This window comes from Ctenocephalides felis, unplaced genomic scaffold (assembly GCF_003426905.1).
Source record: "Ctenocephalides felis isolate EL2017-DRISC unplaced genomic scaffold, ASM342690v1 CF-g0.4_SCAFFOLD_01604, whole genome shotgun sequence".
In the NCBI taxonomy this organism is placed as follows: domain Eukaryota; kingdom Metazoa; phylum Arthropoda; class Insecta; order Siphonaptera; family Pulicidae; genus Ctenocephalides; species Ctenocephalides felis.
The window spans coordinates 21200778-21216596 of record NW_020537758.1 but is presented as its reverse complement, the minus strand read 5'-3'; the positions used below and the strand labels follow the sequence as shown (position 1 = coordinate 21216596).

General features: G+C 29.7%; 2 protein-coding genes across 2 annotated transcripts; one reads left to right on the top strand and one right to left on the bottom strand.

The window, feature by feature from the left end:
- Window positions 1-5676: 5676 nt before the first annotated feature.
- On the bottom strand, window positions 5677-9564 carry LOC113373506. Its single transcript, XM_026613800.1, has 7 exons — window positions 9207-9564; window positions 8831-8985; window positions 8660-8765; window positions 8142-8359; window positions 7215-7314; window positions 6825-6977; window positions 5677-5780 (listed from the first exon to the last, which is right to left on the bottom strand). The coding sequence occupies exons 1-7, from the start codon at window positions 9562-9564 to the stop codon at window positions 5677-5679; spliced, it is 1194 nt and encodes a 397-aa protein (XP_026469585.1).
- Window positions 9565-12122: 2558 nt separating this feature from the next.
- LOC113373505 (BLOC-1-related complex subunit 5-like) lies at window positions 12123-15142 on the top strand. The gene is made up of 4 exons (XM_026613799.1): window positions 12123-12351; window positions 13925-14232; window positions 14550-14672; window positions 14927-15142. The coding sequence occupies exons 1-4, from the start codon at window positions 12123-12125 to the stop codon at window positions 15140-15142; spliced, it is 876 nt and encodes a 291-aa protein (XP_026469584.1).
- The last annotated feature ends 677 nt before the right edge of the window (window positions 15143-15819 follow it).

The window sequence follows — 15819 nt, the reverse complement described above, 5'->3', positions numbered from 1 at the left end:
TTTGGTAATCTCTTACCATTTTTGAAATTGGTAATTGAAATTTGTAAATTTCAGTTTTTAAAGGACCGTTTTATTAAATAAAAAAATAGTGAGTAGTCATTACTTCAAGGGGGGAGGATCTAGAATGCTATTTTTCCCTCTCTTGATCATTATGTGCTAGTGTGTATGAGAGGTATATGTATGAGTATGTAAATAAAATACATACTCTTAATCGTGGAAAATGAATCATAGAAAAAGGTGTCAGTTCAAAACACATTATTGCATTGCATTTTTTATTACATTTTTACGAAATTACGATTTGCAGTCGCGATTTAACGATTTTGGTTATGTTTTACCATTTTCGAAAATGTTAATTGGTAATTTTCAATTTGTAAAGACCGTATATTAAATGAAAAAACAGTGAGTAGGCATTACTTTATGGAGGGAGAATATAAAATGCTATTTTTTCCTTACTTTTTCTCCATACTTATAAACGAGGGAAATGAATTATAGAGAAAAGTGTCGTCTTAAAAAACATTATTGAATTCCATTTTTTCATTAATTTTTTATTCTGTAATACGATTGTAATTTTCTTTAATTCGTAGAAGTGTGGAATATTGAAGTAAAATTTCAACTTGTAATATACCTGTATAATACTGTAGTCTGCATTATAACTGAACTTGATTAGGCCCCTCTTGAACACAAACTTGTTTCAACAAAAGCACCTCTAACAAATGTAACCTCCAACTCTAACTAATTATGATGAATATTAAAATTCATAAATTCAGAATTCTGAAGTTATTTTTAGATCTTCATATTTCATTACTTGTTCTTCTGCTCTATTACTAATAAATTTTTACTAATGCCCCTCCAAATGTATGAAACGATACACGTCATGAAACCTTTTGTGTAAATTTAAGTTGACTTTTATCATTAGTGTCGTTATTATGAATTGATACAACGCTAATGAGGAAAGCTAATATATTCTGGTATCCTCGATAAATTTGGTGAGTAAAACATTTGCAAAGCTAAATATTTGTAATGTACTGTAAAATGTATGAATCACAAAATGAAGAACAATGGGTGTTTTTTTAATATATATTACATAACAATATATATATATATATATATAATATATTTTGATGATATATATATATATATTATACAGTTCGAATAAAAAGTTTATAAACTATTTATCATTTTTTTACGTGAATTGCTTAATAATTATCTGTATTAAGAGCAAGCATATTGGTTGCTATGCTCTGGATGTTCTAATAGTTATGTGCATAATGAAGATTAATTTATATGTCAAAATATTGTATGCTAATTTTAAAGATTATTTGTACAAGTATAGTTTATATTACGTTTCTGTTAACTTGAAAATGATAAAATTTTCACAATTAGTATTTGTTACCAATTGTTTGGTGTAAAATATCGCATTATAGTTTATATAAACCCGGTACAGTTCTAATAGAATCTTCTTTTCTTAAACTCTTCTTTTTATATATATATATTTGCATGATTTTAAAATATGAAACAATCAATTGGTAGATCTCTGTTTGTCCTGAATATTTTTTTAACTGTCCAATACGTGTTAATAATCGACTTAATCAATTAAGATTAAGGTGCAAATTCTCGGGATAAAATAGTTATGTTATGCTACCGGTCTCTTTTGTTGAATAATCGTATGGGCTGGTGGTCACAAGTTGTCTTTGCTGTTTGAACGGGCAACCTAACCTCTAAATGGCACAAATATCGTAATATTAACTTTAGTTCGACTTAAGGTGTTAACAAAGCGGCAACAAAAAGTTTGCACCTATATGATATCAGTGATATTAGACATTTGTCCCAATTGGAGGATAGCAAAGATTTATAGTTTTAGGTTTTTTCATTCAACAAAAGAGACCGGTATAATATAATTATTTAACCCCGAGAATTGGTCTCATACTTATTTAAGGTCAAATTTTGGCTAACAAACAACAAAGAGACAAACATATCTACAAATAATGTGTTTTAAATATTAGTCGCAGACGTTTCGGAATGACTTGAAGCGTTGTGTAACGAAATTGGCATGTCAGAATTCCTCCTTCGAGAAATAGGGCTAGTGTTCAGGACCAAATTTACCAAATTCAAATAATCATTCTATTCCACCCTTGGTTTTTAATGTTGCAAAAAAACAGATAATTATTTAGCCTTCTTTTTCGTCTTCCACTACGAACATTCGCCGGTAAGTCGCATATGTAATAAATAATGCACATGTTACCCGCCATGGAAACCAAATGGAGACAACATAATAAAATCAATTTCCGTTCCAATATGCCCCTCCATGTGTCCAGTATCACATGGCGCTTCGACGGTAATGATACTCTGACGTTTGACTAATACATACTACGAAGGATGGAACGTAACCTATCGTGTCTTACAAGTTAGATCATATCGCCAACCTGGTAGGAATAGATGGTTTTAAATTTAATTTTTATTTGCATTGGCTTTAGTTATTGACGATCAGTATTGGTAATAGATAATTTGAATTTTATTTACCTACGCTTGCAGTGTTTGCTTTTGTAATTACTAGTTTATTTTGCGTGATATTGGTAACTTGTAACTTGTATTTAACAGTATTTTAGACATTTGCGATATTAACTCAAATAAACTTAAATAATAAATAAATATTTTTTATATATTAATTGAACAGCGATCAGAACTTTAGAGTTCTATGAGCTGTTCTGATGATTTACTTAACTAACTACGTCTAGTTTTATTGATGACAAATCAAACAGTAGTGTTATCTCTATGTGATGAATATTTTCACAATTTCTGTAAAAGATTTTCTTTAGTTTTTTTTATAGCAATCTAATCGTAGACAATTCAGAAGTATGGCTTGTGAAGAATAACTATCCTGTGATAGCACTTCTGTTATTCTGTAAAATTGATGATTTTTCAATGGCCGATGAATAAATATTAATAAGTAAATCACTTGTGAATACACTTTTTATTTATCATTTAAATATATCGACCTGATACACTCTAGCTTAGAAAATTATCTGATAAGCGGGTTTGATCCCAACGTCAACCAGCTCGATATCAGACAACTTGATATCAAATTTCCACTTGAGGTTGTAGATCTCAAATATAATCTCATCTGAGAATCACCTTTCGTGGGCATTGCTGCATAAAAAATTCGAAGATAATATAATATAGATATAAATAATATATTATAGATAGCATACATATATAGATACAACTACTGAGTTGTTTTTTCCAACATGCCCTTGTAGTATACAATGTCCCTTTTCGGCCGACTATTGTAAATTCATCAAATTTATTGAATGTCCTTTACTGGACAGTTGTAAATAAAAGAGATAATAAAAAAAATTATAGATAGCATATAGTATAATCATAATAAACCACAACTAGGACAGGACAACTATTGGGTTGCCTTCACAATAACATATCATAACCATTACTAAATTTCTGCAATGTGGACAGATTCAAACAAAAATTAGAATCTTATGAATGATTTGAAATATTTGTGATTCCATCTGAAAATTCATACCATCAATATGTTATTAATTTTTATGTCAAGTTATGTACTCAATTAATTTCTACATCCATTTTTTTTATTGAACAGCGGTCAGAAGTTAAAGGTCCTATAGAGCTGATGTGATGATTCTACTTGTTAGATAAAAAACGTCGGTTTTTATAGATACCAACCCAAACATTTGTCTTTTTATGAAGGATTTTATTATTACAATTTCTATAATAGTGATGAATTTTTATTGATGCTGTAATGCAGGGTAAGGAAACATATTACTAACAATCTCTCCATATAAAATCTGATGTCACTACTGCTTGACGATGATTCTCTGATTTTCAAGTTCAAATCTAATAGTTTTAACCACTTTAAAAATTTCACAATTTTAGTCAATAATATATATTGTCTATTGTTTATTCTGCATTTCGCTTATACAGAATAGCAATTTTGTTAATAAAATAGACTTTTTATCAATTTTTTCTTTAATGATCGATGTGGTAATTGCGAAAAAAAATCAAAATTTTGCGGACTATTTTCACATTTTTTAATTAAAACGTGAAAATTTAATTTAAATAATTAAAAATATTTTATAATTTAAAATGATGCTAAAATTTATTCTTTCTTATGGAGCATGTTGAAGTTGATCGAATTTGAATCGATACCTCTGTTGTGGTTATATGAAATCTGATTTTCATATGATATAGATTTTAATTCATATAATTTCATCGACATCTTAAAACTGCAAATTGCAGACACGTGTGCTCTTCCGTCAATGGACATAATATTTCAAGTACACAACTATGAAAAGGTTTACTATTAATTCGTTTCTAAATAAATCATAAGCGATTGAATCTCGTCGAATGTTATCTATTTAGAGTTCGTAAACAATTTCAATTGCTACTATTGTTTCTTAGTGTTATAATAATTTTATACCGTACTATTTCTGTAACACAATTTGTACTTACACCTACGTCACTAGGTTTCACAGAATAGGCGTGGGACTGATACTCCAGTAAATATCAACCTAAATTATTAAGAAGAATTGGACGCGTGCTGTCGAGTGACGTCAGATTCGCATTAAGTTAATATCATAATAATGCTTATTGGTAATAATAATTGCATAGAGCGTACACATTAATACACAAAGGTGCAATTATTTCGAGTAATAAGGGCTCAGTGGGTTTCTGTTGCCATTTCGCATTGCAGGTTGTATGATTTATTGTCATGATTACTAAACTTTGTCAGTTTTTATATATGGCAACCAAACCGTTGTCCCTTCTCTATGTATTACAATTTCTGTAACAGCGATACATTTTTGCAGCATTTTTGGGTAAAGGCTATTTCACTTGAAAACATATTCAATTAATTGCCGAGTGCTTAACTTCATCGAATTTAAGACCTCTGATCTAATCCTAGATTTCTAACCACTTGACCACGGGCCAGTACTCTATTGAAAATGAGTGACTTGACTTTGACTTTTTCTTAGTGACACATTAATATTTGTAATTATGTGCCTCAATTCAAACAAAAAGCAAATATAAAGATAACATTTAAGCAATAATTTGTGAATAGATTTAAATACCTAGTATTCAAGTATTCATTTAGTATTCTTACTGTATCATGACTCACCTGAAAAACCTCATATTTGTTTGTGCATGCTGAAATCACTATTTTCAACATTAGAAATATAAAATTTTGCAAGTTAAATATGAATTTATATGAATAAGAATAATAATAATAAATAAGTAAATTTATTGTAATTATGAAACAATCATCAGCATATACAATGTTAAACTTGCTCTAGGACAATAAATTAGTAAATTAATTTTGAACGAATATATATCTGTAATAAGAAAATGAATTGATTCTTAATTTATCTAGTATTTTAAATTTATTATTCTAATGACCAACCTATTTATCAAACTACAATATTAATGAATAAATAAATTAATTTGTTATAATTTCGAAGCAATCTATGTGCAATATTATAACTCACTCTAATATAATAAATTAATAAATATATTTTTAAATAAATAAATAAAACTAAAAATCATTGCAATCTTATTCTAAATGAATCTGATGCCAAATGTAAAGTACGAGGAAAAAATGAATGAAAATTGTGATTTTAATGAATAGAATAATCATGATATTGTTTTATCAAATTATTCCATCTTGCACGGCTCTTGGCGAAAAAGTATTCTGAAACCTCTTCCAGTAACGTTTCCATTTGATCGGAAAGGAAGCATTATTGGTCCTGCACCATATTCTGAAAAGTTTCCAAATCAGATCGTTACTTCCCTATTCCAATTGACATTCATGTCGTGGTTGCAATTTAACTTGCATTATTAATTACGTGCAATATTCTTTATCAGTTGACCCAGTTGTGCTCGTGAATCGATTCAGATCTTCATTATACGAGTTTAATAATGAAGTATTTGTTCAGAATCGAATTGGTTTTTTTACATATTCATAACTATGTACTTCAACCTTAGTTTAAGTTCGTAGATATTGATTACAGATTAAGTCAACAATGAATTTTCAGATATTTTTATGGCTATTTGAATATTGCTCTTAACACGAATCGTAAAGGATAAAAATCCAATTTAATAAATTTCTACTCCTATTTCGAAAGTTTATTCTTCTATTTAAAAACACCCTAATTTACCACACTCTATGGTAAAAAATAAATATGTACACGAATAGAATGAAATTATCAATGAAAATATGAATATAGAATACGTGTACTATTTTAAGCATAGACGATATATTTTTCTATGTTATGCATCCCAAATTACCCCAAACCAGCATAATTGCTAGTTGCAGGCTTTCTAAAAATACTTTGCTCAAATATCATGTTAAATAAATTTTTAATATTTCTTGTCGATATTTGTCGGGCTCCCCTTCGGTGAAAAATAGTTTAAATAATTAATTCTTGATTCTTATAGTATGTTGAGACGTAGTTGTTTTAGAATAATTTAATATTGATCAGTTCTTGCCATAATGAATAGAAAATACGCATTCGTACAGAAGATGAATCATTGTATAAGATTATACTGCCAACCATATAAAAATAGACTTGATTTGCAACTGTTTTCACAAAGGTATTCGATTTCATTTTTTAAACAAGCTCAAAATATTTATTAAATATTATTTTCGCAGAAGTTGAGAATTTACATTAATTTACTAATTTTCTTTGTCTACATATGGGCAAATTTTGTACTGTAACTAATATCATATGTTCCATAACAATGATGTCATATCTATAATGATTGAAAATAATGTTTTTAATTTAGCTATTTTGCTTTCTTACCAACAACTGGTGCATCTATTGTAAAGTCTTCAATTAATGAAGCATCGTTCAGTCTTTCTCCACAAAGTCGAACTCCATTGATGATGATAAAATCATCAGGACAGTTGAACACCTCAACTCCTGCTTGTTCAGGAGGAATTATTGGTTCTCCATCTGTTAATTAACATGTTAAAGAGTATTATTTATATTCTTGTAATGAGCAATATAAAAAAATTAGTAGCATTAAAAGTTGGCAAGCAATCTAATTTTTTAATGCAAGATATAGAAGTGATACGGTAATTAATTAAATTTAAATCAATTATTATTCAATCATATGAAAGACATTATTTAACCTTAGTTTTTACCTATTATCATCATAATCTGTGATAATTATTATTATTATGTTCTTACCTAGGCCAACGTTTGAAATTTGGAAAAAATCTGCATTGAAATAAGTCACCGCGCAGCGGCCGGGTTTCCGTGTTATGCAGATTGCGTAATTCATGTTATTCTGAAAAGTTGAAAAATTATGTGATTTTGCTTAAAAAATTAATTATAGCATTTTTTTTTATTTTTTAACAGCAATCAGAACCTTACGTCCTATGAGCTGTTGGGCTGAAACTTCTCCTCACTTCGTATTTTTTTAGATGGTAACCCAACGGTTAATCCATCCATATTTGATGATTTTGTTATTAGAATTAATCTAATAGGGCTGACTTTTTATTGGTGCAGCAATGCCGGGTGAGGGCTATTTTCCCTTGGAAACATATTGCTATCTATATTTCCAAGTGAAAATCGTTGTCACTGCTGCCTGACAACAGGCTGCTCGAAGTGGGTATCGAACCCGGGACTTCTGATTCAGGTCCCGTCGCTCTTAACCGTAATTATAGCTGACGTTAAAAAACTACTTGGACCAAACTAAATATCATACAAAATTGATGTTTTTGAGTTCTTTAATTCATGCATATGCAGTAAAGCTTCTGCTTCCAAATGCTTAAATGTACATATATGGCATTGAGATATGAAGTAGACATTTATAAAATATATCGTTCTTTGGTAACATTGACTCAATTTTCAAATTTGCCAGGATAGTCTAGTTAATAAAATTATTTGTTGAACCAAAGATCTTGGTCGCACTTTTTGCCATATATTGAGATATTATGTTATAACAGCGAAAAATTAACTTCACCAGCGTTTGTAACATTCCGTTGTGCGTCTATATTGTGGGGAAATATCTAATCCCATATAGTATTTGGCACTAACTCATAAGATAATGTTTGTCTACACAGTTATCTAAGAAGAAGTCTTTGGCTTTGGTGGAAAAAGTTTGAAACTTACAAAATATCCTGGCCTCCTGGCGTCGAGAATTCTCGATGAATCTGCATAATTAAAACTTTCAATACGTCCGTCCAGGTCATCATAGTGCTGCAAGCAACCATCTGGTACATTTTGTTCTGGTGTCAATTGCGTTATCTTAATACGATACTGCCGCAAACGTTCTGAATTTGTTAGGGCGCTCACCATGAGGAAGTTGGACTGTGATACGTCCAAATACACTAAAATATATACCTATTAATATATGTTAATTTGTAAGACTCTATATATTTATATTGACTTCTATATGCAAATTTATTGATTTGGCCCAAAAATCGAAATATAAGTTTTATATGATTTCATATCTGTGAAGCTTTGTCTTGGCTATTGAGCGGCTTATAAATTTTTTTGCCTGCGTATTTATGAGTCGAAATGTTTTAAAATTAGAAACCAAAACGTGTAAAAATATAAATTTTAAATTCTGTTTTTGGGCGTTATCAACAATGTATTGTAGCACTAGTAACTTCATTGTAAATGATTACTGTGTTGTCCCGTATTTATTCCGCATATTGGAGGCAACTTGTTTCCCATTTGTCCAGAAATTAGAAGTTGATCCTCTATGCAATCTCCATTTGTTGGCGGTTGCATCTTTTAAAAATAATGGAGTTTTAATATATATTAATTTATTTCATTATCTATGTTTATTGTGTTACCTCAAACGATAAAAAGTCGAGTCTAAATTGTCGTACACCAGGTAGAGCCACCACTGTTATAGCACAAGCTAATTTTGATGAAGTTGGTTTGGGAAAACCAGGAGACTCGAAGTAACTCACGTTTTGTAGAGACATGTCACCGCATTTTAGCGAAACTGGGAAATGGCATTTATAATAATACTATCAATAATCATATATTATTAGAATTTTCGAACTTAAATTATTTAATTTATGTTTAGCTCGTTGTCAAGAAAGTTTGGTACTTCTCTTAACTGAACTATAGGATCTAAACACTTTCCTGCGGACTTCGTGTTAGAGATATATAAAATAATGTGCCTTTTAGACGATATTAATGTGCTTTTTTTATTTCACTTACAAATACAGCAGACACCAAAACCTTTAGCGCAACTGCCAGCCGCGAGTCCTCCAAGGCGATCGCATTCAGTCTTATGATAACACGTTCCATCAGTTGTTTCTAAAAGATCATACTCCAACGAACATGGTTTGTTCTCAAATTTAATAATACTGAACAAATCCAAAAATCTTGTATTGCCTTTTCTTCTTAATACATTTTTCTTTGAAACGGAATCGAGATTTTGCAAATTGGTCACTTCATTATTAGCTGTGTGCGTAACAATCTTCAAATCTGTTTTTCTAGAATCTAAATTTCTGAAATATTCTGTAAAATTATAGTCTCCTATATCAAAAGCAATGTCATTTTTATCATGCTTCATTATTGTATCATTTATGTTTTTGTTAATAAATTTTACAGTTCCACTATTCACCATCGCCTGATTAAAAATTGATAAGAAAAAAAATATATAACTTAGAGTATTGATTTTAACAAACATTGTATTATTTCACTCGTGACATTTGACTTTTTATACCGATTTCAATTGGAAATAGATTTGAACGGTTGACCTTTAAGACATCACGCATTTTTTTCATTTTATCCTTAATCACACATAGTTTTTATTAAACGGCAATAAATATTACAAAGCTTTAAACGGCTTTGAAAAAGGCGGTATAAAAATATAAAATTTTACTAATACACGTGTTAACAATATGAATACAAAAAATATACTAGATGCTCAGTGGGTTTTAAGATTTTATTTTGTGTGAAGACAACGTTGCTGCGATAGAAAGAATACACAATTTTCCGCTTATTGAATCTATTCAAAAGTTCTTTTAACGAGATAAATGAAAAGTGTGTCACAGTTTGCACATTTTCAGATCATTCTTTTGTTCCCGGACAAAAAGGCATTTTGAACGGTTTTTCTGATTATGCGATCCTATTGTAGGATGTAACTATTTTATATCTTCTTATGAACTTGACCGTCTCTAAATTACTGTAATATTTTATCATTATTTTGTTATTGTTGCTTTATTTTTGAATCAATGATTTTGTAGGTCTTTTAAAGTAAATTAAGAAAAATTAGAAAATGCATTATTTATTTTACATTGCATTTAAATTTAAAAAAAACTAGTAAAGGTATAAATAAGTATATATTTTAATTTACTACTCAATGAATAGCCTATCCCTATCATCAAGAAAAAGTCAACTTAATGAAGTTGTATCCACTAGACTCTATTTTCATCTTATATTTATCTTTCCGTTTGAAATTTGATTCTTATTCTAAAAAATGTCTAATAAATTTTTAGGCGAAATAGAAAATTGAGACTTCTATTTAAAACTTAAGTAAATAAGATATACCTGTAGTTGTATTTGAAAAATTATTATATATTGTAATTTCTGTGTTCTAAAATTAATATTACATATTTCAATTGCGAACCACATTAGTCCTTCAAACCACCTTAACAAATAATATTTCTGAAAATTAATTACAGTGATAAGAAGCAATGCTGTAACCAATCTTTCATCATTGAAAAAATATTTGTTTCCATAAAGAATTGTTAATAAAGAACATGATTATTATTAGAAAAATACACATGCATATTAGAGAAACAAAAACTTATATCAAATTATAACCAGAAATTGTGAGCGTACCTTCATAATTGACCTAGTCCCCTCTTTGTTCAACAAGCGTAGTAGCACGATTTTTTTACACGACATGTGTCACTATTTACATTTTATCAAATGCATTACTTCTTAATGATAATTACATTAAGATAATCAGATTTGCTGTGAACTATTGCAAGAAATTGTTTTATATAGGTTAGAAAAGATTAGCTAATTTTTATATGTTTTGAAATTCTACAAATTAGCCCATTGCTTTTAATAAATATAAAATAAAATATAATTTTGAAGTAAATAGAAAAATTCGATGCTTACTACTAGTAAGATGACCATATTTTTTGCATTAAATCCGGGACGGATTATAATGTTCGCGAGAGCGAGAGTGGGGGTGTTTTCGGTTCAAATTTTCTAGTTGAAATCTACTTAAGAAAAATATTGGCATTCAAAACATTTTTGAAAATCCGGGACAATCCGGGACAAAACACCTAAAACCGGGACAAATATTGCTTTTAGAAAAAGCCGGGACGCAAGGCGGAAAATCGGGACTATCCCGGCCAATCCGGGACGTATGGTCACCTTACTACTAGAGTAAAATTTATATTTCAATAAGCGATCATTTGACAAGACTTTTATATCAGCAATATGTTAAAAGTTTTTATGCAGATTGCTAGAACAAATACTTCACAGAATATTTAAAAAAAAGATTTTAATGGTTAGTTTAGTTCCAATAATAAATGAAATTTTCTTTTTTTTATTCTACGTCTTTTCTCATTTTACACCTCAACTTTGTGAAAAACAGTATCATTGGATGTAGTTTTTAGATTTACTCTCTTGTATCTTCTGAACAATTGGTTTTACACCTTACCTATGTGCATGATCAAGTTAATAAAAAAAAACCTTATACCTATCATCACATACTTAAATTTACTTTCCTCGTAATAGAAGATCAATACCTTAAGTATAGTATGGTTTATCTTGTTATACATATATTTTTTTAATCCAAATATATTTAAATCTAAGTTGCATTTTGCAACTTAAAAATAGGAAAAAGAATATATGAGTAAAGTTGATATAACTCATAGATAATTTGCATATTTTTTATTAGATATGTGAATAACTTTAAAAACACTTCTGATACTTTCTTAGATTAGGCCTTGACTTAAATTCCCTTATTGGACAGGAAGTTCTAATTTTATTATTATATTGTTACACAAAAGACACTTTCTTTTTTTGATCTCGAATTTTTTCAAAAATTTGTGGTTTTCATTAATGCAATATATTTATTTCAGATTACTGATTTAATCCAGGCGAATCATGGGTTCTGAGCAATCATCGGCGGCGGCTGCTCGGGAGGCAAGTTCTAACGCCAGGAGGAGCGAGAGCCCCCGCAGTGGCGGCAGGTTGGTACGCGGCCACACGATCGCTGCCTCCGGATGCGAGGCCGCCAAAATGGAGCGGCCTACAAGCATATCTCCTGGACCGAGCGTCTGTTCTGACGCCGATTTGCCGTATATATCATACACTGTCAATCGACCTATTGGAGGTAATTGCAAATTAATGAGTAGAAAATTAAGTTAATCAGATATAAATCCTACTATCTTCTATATATATATAAAAATAAGTCGGGTTACCCTTCCTGACAAAATAACTCCAGAACGCACGAACCGATTTCGACAATTTTGCATTCTTTCTCGGGCTCCGCAAGGTTTATAGCTAAGAAAATTAGTTGTGCATGGCATCGTGCCTTAATGCAAGCTGCTGGAACTTCACGCACCGTAATTAAAAATTCGAGTAATGACATTAGTGAGAATTATCAGAATTATGCTTGGTTAAGTCAACGAGCAATTCTTGCCGCAAAGAATAATGATGTACACGCACTGAATTTCACCATTCAATCAAAAATTTCTGGCGATTTGGTGACATACCTATGATTCCGACTGGTCTTCCGTTTGACTTCAAACGATTGCAATTTCCAGTTCGCCTTGCGTTCGCAATAACAAGTCGAAAGGCCAATCGCTTAGTGTTTGCGGGATAAATTTCAAATAGATTATTTAGAAAATCATTGTTTTTCACATGGGCAGTTATACGTTGCCTGTTCACGAGTTGGAAAACCATCCGCTTTGTTTGTGTTAACGTCAGACCAAAAAACAAAAAATGTGGTTTACCAAAGAGCACTTCAATGAAACGGATAATTTGTGGATTCACTTTCATTTACTTAGAGAAGTTCAACTAAAAAACACTTTATTTTTGTAATCGAAATAAATTCATTACTGTTGTATAATAAAATCAAATTTTTCCTTTTCAAATATAAAACAAACAAAAAATTTCTTCATCTTTCTCACGAAACCACCTGGTGGCGAAACGAAGTTCGTCGGGTTTGCTAGTACTAAATAATACAGTATGCTCTAATTACTTACGTGGAAACTATAAATATTACTGCATTATTTGGTTTGAAACATGGCAAATGATCTAAAGCAACTGAAAAATTATATTAAGAAAAATAATTCAAGAGCTTTTTATTCGGAATTTGATTGCATTTTGATACTATTAGCATACTACGGTTATGACATTGGCCTCTGCTACAACCAGGTCGATTGACTATATAGAGTAAGGTTGCCTAAGTGGAACTCCCTAAGGAAAATGCCCGTAATATTTAGTGTAAATAAAATTATATACAATGTTTGGTATTTACTAAATCCTGATTTAGTTGGCTAATGATTAAGAATTTTTTTTAATTTTAAGTTTTTTTATTAATATAAGAATCTTTAGATTTTTCAAAAATGTGTTTTTGGTACCACTAAAAAAACGCTCTCTATTAAAGCGGTACGAGTTAGGAATTTTTCACGGTTACGATTCAAGCTGCATGCTTTCGAAGTTTGAATTTAAAACTAATGAGCACCTAAACACATACTACTATATTTATTTATATCTAAACGATTATCAAATAAGTAATAAGAATAAACATTAGTAAGGAAAAATGTCAGAATCATATTATTGCCGTAAAAAGCCAACAACTGAGTCAAAAATCTCACTTTTTATCGAATTATTATTATTGTATTATAATGTTTAAGTTTCATTTTCAAATATTATACTTTTAATTAATCATTTTTCTTCAGATTCACCAAAATTAAAAAACAAGAATCTCAAACAACCTCTAATGACGAGGTCGCGAAGCACGGGCCTGGGCAAGAACAAAAATCAGGCCCAAGGCGGCAAATATTCTTCAAACAGCAAACAGCCGCCAGCAAGCGCTTCTGCAGCTTTAGGACGCGCAACTAAGGCGCATAATATTGTTGTTGTGAAATCAGGAGCTGCACAAGGGGGACCAGAATCGGATCCTGACATTCAAAGACTTCAAAGCATTCCAATGTTTTTACCTGTTATGAGAGGGACTTTGAATTTACCATCTCATAGGGATCCAGAGGTAAGGAAAATATTGTATAATGGCATTATGCGTTTTTTTAAAATCGAATCAAGTAAACATTTAGAGTAATTATGAGATTGGAAACGGTTTTGAATAAGTTATAGCTAAAACTATCATGTTGTCGTCGATTCTAAGCGGATTAAAGTTCTTCTAATCAAGACTAAATAATTTTCTAAACTTTTTTCTAAGATGATTATTTATGATAAGATCGTTATTCAAATTATAAAACAAAGAAGAATGTTATTAGTTTGCAAGAAACTTTTTTGGATTTATTGTTGAAAGATGTAATTAAATCGTATATTTATATTACGTTATAGGTATTAGAACGCTTGCAGCCTGCACCACTACGCGCCCTTTGTCTTAAAATGCAAGCTCATTATGCAACGAGGGCTAATGATGTGGCAGCTGAACAAAATAATATTGTTCAAAAAATAAAAGAGGTATGTATTGAATTTATTTATAACGTACATAAATTATATTCTATACACTTTTTATTATTTATCAACTGTTTATGCATCTCCAGTTATATTAAACATATATTATCTCTGTGATAGTAATCTTGGTATTCAGTTTAGTAACTCTTTATCGTATTATTATTATCGAGCCGCTCATTATTCTCGAAAGTCAAATAATGGTGCTTATTATTATTTAACATTATATTGCGTTTATAGTTTCAAATTTCTTTCTTATTCAGACTGATGCAGATATAAATCGTCTGATGGCTGGTTTAACGGACAACCAGAAACGTTATGCAAAGTACGCGGAAAAACTATCAAAGGTTTATGATGTTTCACATCAGGTTAAGAAATGTCATATGCTCTTAAGTCAAACTTTAGAAAGTTTAAATACTTTGAATAATTGTTTGCCTTTAGAGGATAGACTAGAACCATTTGTCTGGTCAGCCAGTTAAAACTTTTCACTTTTTTTTTCAATTTGTTTGTTTAATATATTTGTTGTTACTTGTGGGATAACTAATGCAAAATTTTTATATTTCATATGTGTGTAACTCACTTATCATTGGCTATAATGAAACAAATCTTATTAATAGTTGATGTTTTGAGCTTTTGAGAAATATGCGTTTTAAAGGGTTGAAAGTCTCAATTTTCAATTCTCTTACAAAAAATTTGATTTTAAATGACTTTATAAAAATTTTATTACGGCAGTCAATGTTGTAATTTCTGTGATACTATTTAATTTATTGGGATCAAATATATTACTAAATTAAAAGTAATATTGGCATATTATTTAATTCTGTTTCGGGTTTGATTATAAGATATTAAAAGATGTAGTTAAATTTTTTGCTAAATATAATTTATTAACTTAAGTTTATTATTAATTTAAATTATAGTGAATTTCTTAGTCAATCAATGATATGTAAAATATTCTATTAATAAATATGATAAAACTTGATATTAAACTAGCATCAACTCTTTCTTTGTAAATTAATTTATGGAAAGAATACTTGCTTTGTTGATATTAAACTTGCCAAAATAAATATTTCATAATTAACATGAATGCGTTTCTTTTTATGTTTAAAATAAATAATATTAAAATACTTATAATTAAATGAAAACAAATTAAATTAAT

Bases quoted from the DNA above. Each gene is read 5' to 3' on its own strand.
- LOC113373506 (XM_026613800.1), bottom strand. From the start codon at position 9,564: ATGAAGCATGATAAAAATGACATTGCTTTTGATATAGGAGACTATAAT. The intron at 8,766-8,830 runs GTAACACAATAA...TATTTTTAAAAG, and splicing joins TCGACTTTTTATCGTTTGAG to ATGCAACCGCCAACAAATGG. The intron at 5,781-6,824 runs GTAAGAAAGCAA...GAAACTTTTCAG, and splicing joins AATAGATGCACCAGTTGTTG to AATATGGTGCAGGACCAATA.
- LOC113373505 (XM_026613799.1), top strand. From the start codon at position 12,123: ATGGGTTCTGAGCAATCATCGGCGGCGGCTGCTCGGGAGGCAAGTTCT. The intron at 12,352-13,924 runs GTAATTGCAAAT...ATTTTTCTTCAG, and splicing joins TGTCAATCGACCTATTGGAG to ATTCACCAAAATTAAAAAAC. The intron at 14,233-14,549 runs GTAAGGAAAATA...ATTACGTTATAG, and splicing joins CATCTCATAGGGATCCAGAG to GTATTAGAACGCTTGCAGCC.